This window comes from Vanellus vanellus (assembly GCF_965231255.1).
Source record: "Vanellus vanellus genome assembly, chromosome: 1".
Classification (NCBI taxonomy): domain Eukaryota; kingdom Metazoa; phylum Chordata; class Aves; order Charadriiformes; family Charadriidae; genus Vanellus; species Vanellus vanellus.
In genome coordinates this window covers 3,315,292-3,331,147 of record NC_138905.1, presented here as the reverse complement: position 1 = coordinate 3,331,147, position 15,856 = coordinate 3,315,292, and the positions used below count along the sequence as shown (strand labels likewise).

The 15,856-nt window shown below is 48.6% G+C and overlaps 1 protein-coding gene across 1 annotated transcript in view; it reads right to left on the bottom strand.

Moving 5' to 3' along the window:
• The window catches only part of PLXNA4 (plexin A4), a gene marked incomplete at its 5' end in the record, with an annotated part of 458,703 nt that overhangs the window by 234,525 nt on the left and 208,322 nt on the right, over nt 1–15,856 (bottom strand). Inside the window, one exon of the mRNA XM_082479239.1 lies at nt 7,332–7,463. Within this exon, the coding sequence (XP_082335365.1) occupies nt 7,332–7,463 (132 nt within the window). The remainder of the gene's footprint in view (nt 1–7,331; nt 7,464–15,856) is intronic.

Sequence of the window (15,856 nt, the reverse complement as noted above, 5' to 3'; positions counted from 1 at the left end):
TTTGGGACACCTCCAAGACCTTGAATTGGTTCCTCACCCGCTCATCCCAGCTTTCTGAGTTATTTACATCCCCGCTGGAACACACAACTAACTCAGCAGGAGGTTAAGGGACTCCCCACTCCCTTAATTATCCCACACCTCCTTACTCCTAGGATACCCGTGTGCTAGCAGCAAATGAGTTAAAATCAAGCTATACTATGACTTTTTGCAATAATATGCCTTTTGCTGATAAAGAATTATTTCAAAAGCGTCAGCAGCACAATGTGCTGCAGTTTTGCCAGTGGGCCAAATGGCTTTTATTGTTCCTGGCTGAGAAACACAGGCGCCTGCATAGTGTCTGTTCCATCCTTAGCTGAGCATCCATGCAGGATTTTCCATCTATGTGGTCATTTCTCAGAGGGCATCTGACCATATTTAACAAGCCCTTAATTAGGTGAAAGCAAATGCAAGGGAGAGCAGAGTTCAGCCTCTGATATTGCTGAGGGTAATGAGTGGTATTTTAGGGGCAGGAAAGAACAGTCAAAGAGAACAGAAGTTGCCTCTGCTGCCAACTGGGATTACACTTATTGCTTGATAGAGATTGAGTGAACTCTAGGAACTCTTCTTCCCTATCTCTTTTGCACAGGACTGCCCAAGAGCAGGGCAGCTGGGCAACGAAATGGGCAGTTTGGAGTCATCTTGAGGATTTAGAGAGAGCCTAATATGACACATCTTTGCAAAGAGAACGTGCGTTTCAACTCTTGACTTGGGCCTCTTAGAAGCTCTGATGACCCTGGTCTTACGTAGGGTGCGCCAGGCTGGTTTAGGAGCAGCCAATTACTCCAAGGAAGAGACTATGCTGTCAACACCCTTCCTTCCTGGCTTTCAGAAGCTGAACAGTGGAGTTCTGCAGAAGACCTAACCATCTCCAAAGAGTGGATGTGCACAGAGTGGTCATCTTTCACACTATGCACAGTAGCCCCTTCCACAGGTTGCCAGTCCACGCTCAAAGAGCCTACAAGACAGCAGAGTTGAATGATAGAAATCTGCAACAGCAGTGCCAAAATTTACAGTTTATGAGTGTATCTGCTGCTTTCAAATCCCCAGGTCAAAAAGTCACACCTATTAGGCAATCTCAGCTTTCCATTTTCAAACAAGATCATTTCTGCCTTTTCTGGTTCTGGCCCAATGATGAAAAACACGGTCTGCACACAACCTGATGGCTCACAAACAAACACATGCAAATTAAAAGGAAAAACTCTTGAGTTATTTTTAAAACTTGTGATCTTGAGCCAGTGTTTCTGGGGACAGCATCAGACTGACAATCCCTTGGAAACAGGCACTCCAAACCTGGGAGTCAATGCTAATTGAAATCCTGTGCAAAGACCACATTTGAAGAAATTAAGCTATAATTAAGTAAAGTTATTAACGATTGCTTTAACTAATTGATACGATAACATAAGCAGCAGACAAGATTTTAATCAGTAGTCATGAAATCAGAAGTAAACTAACCAGTCACCACCTCTTCTTTTGCAGCTAATTTGCACACAATAATTCTGTTGCAGATAGTGACTCAGCGGCAAAGGGAAGAAGAATAAATCTCAGGAGACAAATAGGTATAAGCCTTCCCCATTTTAATGAGAAACAGACACATAATGGCCAAAAAGACCCTGTCAACATGATTTGCAATACTGTTACTTAATTTTTACCAAATGTGGTTTCTGCCAGGCTTTAGTCGGAGTACATATTTATTTGATATTTCATTGGCAAAGTTTAAAAGAGCCCCCAAAATACCTATCTGCTTCTGCTACGCACGACCCTACCAGTCTCACCTTCGACATACTGTAATGGTTTTAGGGAACGATAGCACCGCACAGATGTGATCTATTCTCAGATCATGGACGACTTTCTGCTAGTTTACGGGGAAGAAGCACGGCTTCCCGCTGCAGCACAAAGCTGACTCGTCTGCCTGAAACAAACCTGCCTGTGCTGAGAGGGACAGCAAATCTCCTTCCTTGAGTCAAACGTAGGGTTACTCATAAACCGTTTGCAGAACGGAGTCTTCCCCAGCCATTAGTAAAGCAAAAGTAGGAGGCATCTCAAAGCCTTGGAAGTTTAATAATACGCAGTTGGGGCCTCTTGCTGTTTGCCTTCTGGTTTTTGAGCCTTAAAGTTCGTTTTCTCTGGCTCTTTCCTTTCATCCCTCTATATCAAAAGGGAAAAGCTGTGATTCTCATGTCCTGGAGTTGCTTCCAGGTGCTGCGTCAGCTTTGCAAAACACACCTAACACTGGGAAAGATCCGGGAGTCCAACACGCTGAAAGAAAAGTTATTTAGGGGGTGCTGGAAGTGACCTTCCAAATACGAGTGCAAAGCCACAACAGGCGAACGAGCGTCCTACGCCTCCTGGCAGGTAGCGCTGGGCTGTGTGTGCCATGTGGACGCTGAAGCGTCGAGGAAGCAAGGAGGCATGGTGGGGTCAGCCAGCAGCGTGGGGACAGCTGGAAGAGGAGAGAGCGAAGGAAGAGGGATGCCAGGAGCAGAGGAGTGATGGAAAAGCGAGTGTCAGCCTGCAAATGAAAGGAGAGGGCCATCAAGAGGGATGGGATCGGAGATAGTGAGAAAAGGGCGAACGAAGCACCTCAATCCCTGCAGAGAGCTCCAGGGAGGTTGGAGGCTCAACTAGGGGGAGAAAAAGATTCTGAGAGAGGGTTAGAGGAGGAAGAGGGACCTAAGGAGGCATATGCGTGTGTGATGAGGAGCAGAGGAGATGCAGAGACACTGCAGGCCTCCCTTCCCTGCTCTTCCAGCAGCATTTCCCATCTGCTCCTCATCCCCTTAGATCAGGTGTGAAGCAGAGGGCTCCCTGGTGTCTGCGCACCAGAAATGAAATAAAACCCCAAAACCAAAAGAAAAACCCACAAAAATATCCGAAGCCTCCAATGTACCGATATTCCCGTGACCACGGAATCACGGAATCACGGTGTTTCAGAGTTAGAAGGGACCTCTAGAGATCATCCAGCCCAACTCCCCTGCCAAAGCAGGACTGCCCAGAGCACATCGCTCAGGACTGCATCCAGGCAGGTCTTGAAAATCTCCACAGAAGGGGACTCCACCCCCTCCCTGGGCAGCCTCTGCCACTGCTCTGGCACCCGAACCGTAAAGAAGTGTTTCCGTGTATTTGAACGGAACTTCCTATGTTCCAACTTTTGCCCATTGCCCCTCGTCCTGTCACTGGGAACCATTGAAAAGAGCCTGGCTCCATCCTCCTTCAGCCCACCCTTTAGATACCTGTAAGCATTAATAAGGTCTCCCCTCAGCCTTCTCTTCCCCAGGCTAAAGAGTCCCAGCGCTCTCAGCCTTTCCTCATAAGGGAGATGCTCCAATCCCTCAGTCATCTCAGTTGCCCTTCGCTGGACTCGCTCCAGCAGTTCCCTGTCCCTCTTGAACTGGGGAGCCCCAAACTGGACACAGTATTCCAGTTGTGGCCTCACCAGTGCAGAGGGGGAAAATGACCTCCTTCGACCTACTGGCCACCCCAGGGAACATCTCAATACAGGGACAAGTGACAATCAGACAGATAAGTGAGGAATTGACACTCTGGAGCTTGAAACACACATACGCCTGCACCTCTGTGAAATGATGGGACCTTTGTATACCGTGTCTCCGGGTTTCAGTGACAAATCTTCCCACCTCCCTCGTTCAATCAATCTCCCTATAAAATACGTATTTCTATATAACGGAGCCCGTCTGCTGGTGAAAAGCTGTTGCATCCTGCTCCCTAGAGCATGGCACGGCTGATAGCACCAACAAGTGCTACTTGTCACCTCTCAGCATTCAGAGGAGCTGCAAGGGAGGACCTGGTTCAGACAGACCACAGGGCTGAGCTGGGTTCCCTGTTTCCCTTGGAGCCCAGAGAGTTCAGCTCTAGATGAAAACCCCCATGTGCAACCCAAGGACCCCCCCAGTGCACTGTGGAAATTGCTCCCAAGCAGATGTTGACCTTGAAAAGGCCAGGGGATATATTTTTTTTTGGCATGAAAAAGCCTCTTCTAGTAGCCAGATTTATACTGACAGCTCTTTGAAGGTGTTTCAAGTTAAAGGGTGCCTCGCTGAGCTGAGTCCAAACGCTTATTGCAGAATAGTTTGGAGCATGGCAAGAGGAATCCTTGCTGGGGCTGCCAGAACCACGATAAGACTGGGACAGGCTGGAGGAATTGGCTTTGTCACTGGGGATTCCGTTCCTGTTGAGGGCTGGTGAGTGATGGAACCAAGCCTGGCGAACCTGCTTTTAATGGAGCAGCCAAAAACCCAACTGAATCACTCGTATCTCTGGGACACAGCCAGGGTTGAGCCCAGCAGATGGAGGGAGGAGAAACCTTCTCCTTCCCCAGGGTTCGGACCAGCCCTGGTGCCTGCCTCCCTTTGGAAAGGTCAGGTCAAGCCATCACCCTCCTGTCCCTCATCTCCACAGACCTCACAATACCAGGGGATTTCCGTGGGCAGTGAAAGCCAAATCTTCATCCATTTATGAAAGGAACTGTACAACAGAGCAAATACAGTGGACGGATATATGCTCCCCGAGGCCAGCCCGCACTCCTCCACGCTGTTCATAGTCCTGCCTCCAGCCAAGGCAAACCCCTGAGCCCACTCTCAGCCGCCGAGGCTCCACAAATGTTAATTCATTCCAGCGCTTGAGGTGTGTTATATCATGAGCACACAGATAGCGACCGTATTGCTGCGACGGCAGCGCTGTCATTTGCAACGGTTGCTACGTCTCAGATAAAATCAGAGATGGGCAAAGGCTTCTGTAGTGTTGAGTGTTTCACAAAATCAGATCAGATTTTAAATACTAACAGTCCACGTGCCCTTTTCACTAACGTCTCTCATACAAACACCCTTGGACTTCAAAGACGGGCGGGAGGAGATAATTGAATAAATGACAGGGACTCGGGGCTCCTGAGTTCTCTGTCAATCAACAATCTGTGGTCTTAAAAAAAAAGTGCCTAATCTTGTGCTTCAGAATAGCCAACCACAAAATGAGTCTGCTCACGTTGTAATGGTCAGGGCGGTGCAGGTAGTCAACATACCAGCACAAAGATGTTCTTGGAAGTTTCTAGAGAAAGACCAAGTTGCTCCTCTTGTTCCAGATCTCATTTTTTTAGGATGTGAGTGAGTGAACAGTGCTGTCCCGTTGTCCACTCCTAGAGAGAATCAAGAAAGCTCCTGGGTGTGTTATGAGACCAACCAGCCCAAAGGAGACGAATGTATTGTCTCTGTAAATCTGAAGGGCTGTACAAAGCCAGTGGTGGCATCTGAGGTGACCTGTTGCCAAATGGGCCTGCACAAAAAGGAAACTCTGGACAAATCTGAAATCAGGGGTTTGATTATTGGCATATTGACACGCTTGAGGGCTTTGACCGTGCAGGGAACCTCATTCTGCTCCAAATAAAAAAAGGATCCACAGAGTAAAAGGATGAGAAAAAGGAACCGTGTCTTGACCAAGGTCTTGCAGGAGCTCACAAGCAACACTGGCCTCCAGCTTCCCATCCCAGCAGGTGACTGGGACTGTTTGCACTTCAGCACTGGGGATAACATCCCATCCTTGCCCAGCATGGAGCAGATGAGAAAGCAATCCCAGCTCTGTCATCACATCCTTTCTCCTGAGTTATTATCATCTCACAGCCTCTTTAATAAAAACAAATGTACAAAGTTGCTCTCCTTTCCACTCCCATTTTGAGGTATCCATAGCTTAGGGAGAGGGGTCAGAGACATCGCAGCGACACAAAATATTTAAAATAAAATTAATCCAGCAGAAGAAATGACAGTTATAGATTGGAAACAATAATGCCCCAACTTTGTATAGGGAGAAGGTCAGTCAGCCTGCCACATCTGAGCTCCTGGACCACAGCAAACCTGCTAAACATTTCCGACCAAAAAATACATGTATCCCTGCCTGCCTTACAGGCCAGGAGAAAACTCCTCTTAGCATAGGTAAAAGCTAATAACTTCAGTGTTAGCCACAGCCTGGAAAACAGCCACCTGAAGAGGATATGAGGGTGGTCTATAAAATCATGACAAGTGAAGAGGGAACTTGGTTTTTGTTCTTCATTGTTGCTTTTTTTAAGGCGAGAATTAGTGGGTGGTAAAACTGCCACAAGAGTGGGCGAGAAGAAGGGACATTGCAGCCCGTCTCCATCCTGGAGACTGCTGACTGTTGACCACTGTAGACCAATGCTGTCAGAGCATCAGAGCACACCACACAACATCTAGGGGGAATCTCGGCGTTTGAGAACTGGGTGATACTGGGAGGAAACCACATTGCTCTGAAAGTGCTAGGGGAACGTGTGCTCCCAAGCAAGACATCCTCCAGGCAATTCATGAAGGCAATAAGAAGTATCTCAAGCGGACGGTTTATGTTTGCCACGTACATGACTTAAGGTGCCACGTACATGACTTAAGGCCAGGCAGGTAAGACTTGCTCAAAGAATCATTGAACCCTACCGTACGGGTGAACATGTCACACATGGACTGGTGGCCTCCAGTTGAACTAAACTTGCACTGTAGGGCACCTGCTATCTCCCTACCAAAAATCCCTCATTGCTTACTTTGGTTTGAGGATCTAAAGCGCCTCACAAGCACTCATGAATCAAGCGGTTACAATATTTCAAGTCCCTGGATGTCCACAAGATTAACTTAAATTTTACTATGAATTTCCTCATGCAAAACTATTTCCTCCTCCCACCACAAGGAGAAAACTTCCTAAGGCCAAGCACCCTGCTGAGATCAGCCAGACTTCCATGTTGAACACCCAGATTGGTCCTTCCTTGGAATCTGGCTGTTAGTATTTTCAATAATGATACTAATAACGCAACAGGAACATTACTCTAAACTTGGCCTGCACCCTGGCAGGCAGTGTCCTATGCTCTTGCTCGCTGTGTCTCAAAGAGCCTCCAGCTTCTCCAAATACTCCAATTGGAGCCAAATGACTCAGCGTTACATTTATCCGAATCTGTGGCAGATGTAGCCACAGTTTGAGTGTGGGTGGAGAGCAACGCAGCGTGCAGCAGATGCAGTAGCAACTCCTTGTCACCGTAGCCAGTAGGATGTGGACTGCATAAAGCAACCCTGGGGGTGGTTTCTGCCCCCTTAGGTCTCTGCCCCTGGCCCCTCAAAAATTGCATCAGAGTATAAATGCAATGGTTTCTGAGCATGAAAAATCATGAGATCAACAACAGAGCACATCTTCGTAGTAACTGTGTTCACTATCAGAACTTCGTGTGCAATTCTGATGTCCACAGCATGATCAAGCTAAAAGCTTTCAAAGCACCATGGACTGACAGAGTTTCTTACCTGCTTCTCAGACATGATGTAGAGGTGTTCATGATCCATCGAGAAGGCCATATCCCGTAATATGGGGCCAGTATCCACCACCTGGACAATCTCATACTCCAGTGTGTTCTTGGTGGTGCCATCCACACGGATCTGCAGAGCAAAAAACAAAAGCGGGGAGAGAGAACTTGAGTGTTTTTCCTTTTTCCATGGAGGCTGTAGAATAATCATTGAAGAAATGCATTGTGGTCCAGGCCTTTTGGACAACCACCATCATTGCATAATAAGGATAAAGCAGGTTTGATTGCTTCTCCTGGTCCCATCCGTAGAACAGTACAGACCCTGCTTGCTTTTATCCAGCACTATCGCTGTGCTGCTGTCATTGCCCAGACAAATCTCCCAAGCTGAAAACGATGGCACAAAGGGCAGAATTTGTGGTGACGATGAGCAAAGAAACACACAAGACTCTGCAGGACTGACTCACTCAAATACAAGTCAGACAGTATTATTGTTCTTATTGCTAATATTCCATGGGGCAATATATTATTGCGGAGTGTACAATACAACACAGACTATTTCTCTTGTTGATTACAAATATCAGATATTGAAATCAGCCCTGCACAAATATGTCGCCTTATGATTCTGGCCACATCTCATAACAGGGTGTCACTTGGGAACATCAATAACTGGAATTATGAGAAGGAACGAAATGCACAGTCCCAGTCTGTCCCCGACTGTGACCTGACAGAAGAAAGTGCACAAATCACCAGAGTTTTCTTTACTTGTCTAAAACCGATTTCTAGAGATTGGGCTGAAAACCAGCTGGAGAAGGTTTCTAATCCCTTTCAACAGTATCACAATTCAGGATAATCTAGTTAACCACAGGAGTGTTGGGTCCCTCTGGACTTTGTAAGGCTCTGTACTTCAGCAAACCCCATGGCTGTGTATTTTAGAGATGTATCCACATTGCTTATCTCCCTTGCTATATCTTCAGTGAGTAGCCTTTCAGTTTCAGAAAATCATCTATTCTGCAGCAGTACAAACATTATGGTAACCTTCCCTAGAAGAAACAAAGTCGTAGCAGATCTGCTTTGTGCTCCACATCATGATCATAGAATCATAGAATGGTTTGGGTTGGAAGGGACCTTGAAGATCATCCAGTTCCAACCCCCCTGCCCTGGGCAGGGACACCTTCCCCCAGCCCAGGTTGCTCCAAGCCCCGTCCAACCTGGCCTTGAACACCTCCAGGGATGGGGCAGCCACAGCTTCTCAGGGCAACCCATGCCAGGGGCTCACCACCCTCAGAGTGAAAAATTTCTTCCTAATATCTATCCTAAATCTCCCCTCTTCCAGTTTGAAGCCATTATCCCTCATCTCATCACAACATGCCCCTGTAAAAAGTCCCTCTCCAGCTTTCTTGTAGGCGCCCTTCAGATACTGGAAGGGGCTATAAGGTCTCCCTGGAGCCTTCTCTTCTCCAGACTGAACAACCCCAACTCTCTCAGCCTGTCATCTCCATACCTTCCTGACCAAAGGCAGACCAAAGGCTCCCAGTCCCTGGTTTGAACTTGTGCGGTTTGATAGCTGAGCAAAAAGCACCCTTCCCACACAAAGGAAAACACAAGCTGAGGAGAATTTATGGTATCAAGACCTATTCCCACTGTTCCCTGGCACACAGTCCATGAGCTTGTTCCTTCTGTATCAACCTTTCAGCCAAGAAACTGAGCCTGAATCATCTTCTATATTAGAAAGGCAAAGAGAGGGAGGGAATGACAAAGGGTCTGGAAATCCTGTATGAGCAAAGGGCAGCAATGATCTACAGATTCTTGTCTTCATCCTTCCTCAATCTCCCCACCTGCTGTGTGATAACAAAGAAACCTTATTCCCCCTAGACTAATAGGGGAAATAGAGGAAATAGAGGGAATAGAGGAAACTATACTAACTAATAGAGGAAATAGAGGAAAAGAAGAGTTAGACGGGCCGTCTGTGGCAGCAAAGGGTGAGGAGGGTGCTCAGGGATGCTCAGAACCCGTGTGCAATCCATCAGGCTGCTCAAATCCCGCAGAAGTGGGCACACGTGCAGATATCGGCCGTTGGGCTGGTCAAATGACACCAGAGGATTTGCAGTCAGTTTGTCATCTTGATGGATCTGGTGATGAAAGCAACACACTCCGCAGCATCGACACACGAAGAGGTCAGGGCCCGAAGCCCAAGACGGAGCATCCACGCCTCCCCCTGGCTCTGACTGTCTGGGAGGAAAGGGATCGCTCGCGTTCACGGTCCCTAAGGGGTGAATTCACCTCCTCAGAGTCTCTCTTCTTCAAAGTGGACACTGATGTGATTCACCCATGAGGTCAAGGGCAAGGAGGCCAACGGTCTGTAGATGAGTCATTCCCCTTAGGACACTCAGGAGAAATCACGGAATCATGGAATCACGGAGTTTTCAGAGTTGGAAGGGACCTCTAGAGATCATCCAGCCCAACTCCCCTGCCAAAGCAGGACTGCCCAGAGCACATCCCTCAGGCCTGCATCCAGGAGGGTCTGGAAAATCTCCAGAGAAGGGGACTCCACAACCTCCCAGGGCAGCCTGTGCCACTGCTCTGGCACCCGAACCGTAAAGTGTTTCCATGTATTCGAACGGAACTTCCTGTGTTCCAACTTGTGCCCATTGCCTCTCGTCCTGTCACTGGGAACCACTGAAAAGAGCCTGGCTCCATCCTCCTTCAACCCACCCTTTAGATACTTGTATGCCAAGGTGAAAGGAAGGAGAGAGAAAGGGCTGCGGGTTCAGAAACACAGGGGTCCCCCTGTTGGGGCTCGACTGCTCCCGTAGCAGGAGCCTTTCCTATTTCCCACGGAGATTTTCCTGCACAAGGTTCTCACTTTCAGGGAGCGGTCGCTGAGCTTTGCCTTCTGCTTCAGCTCTTCATCTCCCCCCGGTCCCTCGCGGCTCCTTGTCCTCGTCAGAGAGCTGCAGAAGACCCTCGCTCTCTCTGCTGATCGCTCCGCTAAACAAACCTTATGTCTTTGCTGCTTTAACCTTGATTTTTCAGCACCGTCAGGGTCAGATCTGGAGGCCGCTAGATATGTAAGCAGCCAATTATCACCCCAGGGCTCAGTCACTGTCCTCAGCCTTTGCCGGGCCCCATTAGAGGAGCGGGAGCTCAGAGATGGAAGAGGCAGGCCGGACAAATAGTCGGCTGGAGTTAACAAACAGCGCAGAGGGGAGGCACAGCCCCCAGGGATCTCCCCTCTGCCTTTTGGCGCAGGTAAAAGATTGCAGAGGTTTCACACCAGGAAAACAGAGATGCTCGGAAGGGATTTAACGGCTATTGCTAGCCTAATTGCCTGCAAAATCATTATTTTGCAGAGGGGGAGGGATGGAGGGAGGGAGGGAGGGCGGAACGGGGCTCATTCCGCCGTACATGTGCAAACACACACACGTGCGCTCACGCACACACAGCCCGACAACTGTAAGTGCAGAAACCTCTCTTTGTAGTTAAAGCTAGTAGCTAAGGCAAAAAGAAAATTCGGAAGAAGGCCAGAAAGTCTGGCAGACATTAACCCACACTGCACAGACCGTGCGAGCCCTGCACCAGCAAAGAGGTGACTATCGTAGCTTGCAGCCAAAAATCTGGCCCTTAACTCAAGCCATCCCTTTACCTGTCTTAAACCCCGGCTTTCTTATGTTTGACCCCAGGCATGGAGCTCAGAGGATCTCCACCTTCCCTGCACAATCTTTTCAGTTCTGAGCATCAAACAACACAACAGCAATTTCTCTTAGAGAGAGATTTATTCCTGGCTCCCAGACACTCACTAGACCCAGGGCATTTGGATTAGAAAAAAAATAAATATATATATATATATATCAAAAAAAATCAGAAGAAGAGCCTGTGAAGGGGAAATGAGAAGATTCCCATCAAAGCCTGCAAGTGATCACCACTAAAGTCAGGGACACAGATACAATCTCTGCTCGGAAAGCTCCCCAAGTTGCCAATTGCAGGGAATTTGAAGCACACACAAGCAGTTCGTTCTGTTCCTGCTCTTCTTTGCCAGCATCAGCCGCAAGCCCCACGTGGAGCTGGGGTGCTGCGATACACAGAGTTTTTTTCTGACTGAAGTACGGGTATTCTTATATTCAAGATGTTCTTATTCGGCTGTGGGATTAGAGCCTGACTGACAGTCCGGTGGGGATTTCTCCTTGAAACCGCCTGTGAACCATGAGCACCTCTGCACGGCAAGACGAAGGGGAGCGAGAAGCGATGGATGGAAGGGACTCAGGACCATACATGAGTCTCCAAATGCTCAGTCCAGCACAACCACCACTACCAGACGTGTGCACGCTCCTCCACAAACCCGCTCATCACCTCCACCACAGGAATACCCGTTCCCACTGCCTACACGTCTGTCTTGGACAAGCACACGCTCCGTTGAACCACAAGATGCTCTACTCAGCACCCCAAACTCCCTTACCCTCCTTTAACCCAAGACACATGTGCAGAGCTCCCGGGGACCAGCGCGGTTTGGCAGCACATTAATCCTGCTTCCCGCAAGGCTGTACTCACTGGGCTTCGTTCTGCAAAGCCGGCTGCTATTAAAACATCAGCGTGATGCTTCCCGAAGGTCAACTACCAGGGGACCTATTCTGGCAGCTGCTTGTTTGTTTGTCTGAACATTATCTAGGTCTGGCTGTTTATTTACATCCATTGAAGTATCAGACAATAAATATCCTCTCCCAGTAGCAAACAGATGCTTGCACTCGAATGTTCTGGCTAGCGTTGGCTTCAAAACGATCTCCTTAATGAGCAAACAACACTATTAATCTTTAAAGACACAGGCTCTGGCCTTCCCTGAGCTCCCACCCCAGCCATGGCGAGCGCTACAGGCGTCCTGGCAAGGAGCCCACGGGTCTGATGGCTGAAAGAAGGTAAGAGATACCTTCCATCACTCGACTGGTGCTTTTCAGTGTTATCTGGGTCTCCCCAGCTGCTGTGGGGTCCACAGGAAGGTGATGCTTGAGCAGAGTCTCCCAGGCAAGCTGGTGGCAGATGCCTCAATCACACTTCCTAAGAGGGAGATGGGTTTTAGAGGTTGGGATCATACGGTTATCCAAGAGAGGGACACGATAAACCCCTCCAAATCATAGGTCATATCATGGGATAAACCCCTCCAAAGGGTCAGAGACAAGCAGTGGACTTGGAGGACAAAGGAATTGGTGCTAGCAAGAATTTAGTCCCATTGCTGGAAGACAAACCATGACCATGGCAAAAAGCAAATATCTTTAAGCTCAGCAGAGCAAGAAAAACACCTGCCTTCCAGATTGGAGCATCCGTCCTCTCAACGCCTCTGCCACACCTCCGTTAGCATGTTATTCCTCCGCCAAGCTGGACGGGGACAGTCTCTTTCAGAAAGCCTCATTGTGCAGATGTGGAGGTTAGGTGAGAAAGAGGTGAAGTGGCCGTGCACACCAGCAGCAGAGCTGGGAAAAGCTCTCCCAAACCGTATGTATATATTAGCAAATAGCATCGTGTAAAAGGAGTTACCTGTAAAGGGACACTGTTTCTGCTAAATTCCAGCATGCATACTAGATGTGCTTCAGGAGTTTTACTTCAGATCCATCAAAGCCTGATCCCATAGACTGAATCAGTATTTTGAATCAGTATTTGGAGAACATCAACATCATCCTTTTTTTTTTTTTTTTTTAATCCAAGAAAAACTCAGTTCATACAATTTAAGACTAATCTGCTGTATGAATCACAGCACATTAAGCACAGACCACCGACTGTCTTCAAAACTGGTTTCAGACTCACTTCAAAAGCACAGTCCTGAACCAGGACTGCGCTACCACCTCACCTCTATTTTATTGTCCCAGAAGCTTGGACTGGTCACTGGCACCAAAAGAATGGATCATTTCTGCTGTGCCAGTTGATCTCAGCTGTTTCCTACTCTTCTAAAACCATCACCTCCTGCCCAGAGCATCGTTCCTGGCCCACCGGAATCAAAATGAGACCCTCTCCATTAAATCCTTTGTATAAAGCATTTGAAACCCATCCGGGACTCCCGAGAGTGTGGTCAGGAGCAGGATCGTGATGGCCTGCCAGGAGGACAGAGGGAGCAGACGCTGGTTGGATGATAGTAATTACAAATGATTAAATGAATAACTAAGTGGAAGAGGACCTGGTGAACCATGGCTCACTCAGCCAACCCGTCCCTCCCCACCATTCTGCCTTTGTGCAGCACCAGCAGCCCCCGGGCTGATGAAGTTAAAGGGAATTCATCATCGCCATCTCCAAGGCTTCCAGCCGGCGCTCCAGCAGCTCCTGCTCAAGTCATGCTGGTGGTTTATTTTGGCCATGAAATTGCCCCCGGTTCCCAGGGGAGGTGAATAAGTGGCTGCCAGGAAGATTGCAAGGGTGGATTTCAAAGGCAGAGCCCCGCAGGTCACGGATTCTGTCCGTCCTGCCTCCTCCTGGATGCGAGGGAGCGAATACGGCTGTGGCACTGCCTCTGAAAGGAGGAGAAATAATTTTGGGGAGGGAAAGCTAGAGCTGGCAGGACAATCTCTGTCCTCCCCGTATCCCGAGGCATCCCTCCTTTGTCCTCCCTGCCTCTCTTTCTCCCAGGGCTTCTCACTGAGAACACCAGCATTATTTCTTGCTATTGGATTAAGGATCTGAAAACCTCATTTCTAGGAGATCCAAGCAGCTCCGGAGCCCAGCACATCAATCCCGGCTGCTCCGAGCAGTGCCCAGCCACAGTCTTATGACTGCACAGGGGCCTCTAATACTTCATTGCTTTTCCAATATCAGTTCGTCCCTGTTTTATGAACCTAATGTTCCCCAGCGGATGCTGGGACTGCCGGCTGCTGCTCCCGGCATGGCAAGGGGGAAAAGACACAGCAGACAGCGTATGATCTAATGTCAGACCGTTATGATGATCATCTATTTCTGCTTTTCCATTGATTTGGGTTACATGATGTAGCTCTATTGATCTTGGCAAAGCCGAGGAAGGGGCTGGTGACACTCCATGCTCCTCCTATTTTCCTCCATTTTGGCGCGTGTTTCCCAGTCGAATAATCTGTTCTAATTTGCCTAAAGCCTATTAACAGGAGATCAATTTCTAATAAAACATGGCATTTCAATAGCCCCGTCTATCCACCGATCCAAAAAGCCTTTAGAAACACTAATTGAAAAAGCAAGGGGTGAGGTATCTCCTTCTCGTGCCTAATAGTCAGCCGCCAGCGGCCCTCTCTCTTTTCTTGTACAGATGTTTTAAGGCGCTGCTTGCATTAACAACGCCAGCCCATCCAAATACAGATCTCAGAGCACCTTCAGCCATCTGGAGAGCAGGATCCTGCAAAACCAGGTGGTTAACCTTCTCAACACTCACGCTTTCAATGCTCTCCGGACCTTAATGTGTCATGACAGCGGCCACTCTCACCAGAGGCTGATCTGGAGAGTGGAGCCCAGGCTTTTGCTCCCGAGGAAGACCCACACCCTAAATTTGCAACCGCCTGCCAGTTTTTACCATGGCAAAGCTCACCTCTAAAGCTCTGTCCCAAGCTCATCCTTGTCTGTGAGATCACTCATCCAGTTATATCCACAGACCCAAAGTTGAACGCACAAGAATACCCCTGCAGAAGACACCTACAGGCGCAGCAAGCTTGCTCTATAGAATGTATATGCTCACCTGAGGGCACACATCTGCTCCACACAACAGAACGAACAGCAAAGCCTTTTGGTGTTGCGACCCCTTCAGGTTCCTGGTTTGCATTTCTTTTTGTCCACGAGACCTAAATCTTGTGGTTAGCAAGCAAGCAAGATTTACTTGCTACAGCGCTGCAACAGCCAAGGAGAATGGTTCTTCCACCTTCTCCATCCCCATAGTTCCCACGTTGTTTGGTTTTTTTTTTTTTTTTTTTTTTTTTCCAAGCAGCAAACATAGGGTTTTCAAGAAATCAGCTTCCCTAGAATATCGCCAGCTAATCCCTATCATCTGCGGGCACTGCGCTGTAATCCCCCCTTTGCACAGCCTCAGCTGGGCTCTGGGAGGGAGCACGGGTGGCTGCACTGGGCAGGGGCACAGGGTCTAATCCCTGTAGAGGAGTCACCCACTGACCTCCTGTGTAATCCAGCCAGGCTGCAAAATTAGGTCAAACAGAGACATGCCTGACTGTTGGGACACGAGATCTCCCTTGCTGGGCAAGCGCGGAACACCGGGGCTGAGGATTCCTCTTGCTTCAGCAGGGACAGGACAAATACGGGGGCAAGATGTTGATGGCCATTGGTTTGCCTTTTCCAGAGAGACGTGGGTCACCATGCCTTGACATAGCTACCAGGGGCTGCAGTTTCATGGTGGGTCACTGTGTCACAATGGATCAAGCATGCAGTGATCTGGGATACGCCGCAACGAACCTTCTGCTTTGGGCCAGAGGGTCCTGCAAGTCAGGTAGCCAAACTCCTAGCTGACAGAGGTCCCCTTTCTTTCATAGCCCGTGGCATGTGACTATTGTGCCTTACCACTGTGGTTCCCCAGCCACTTTTATA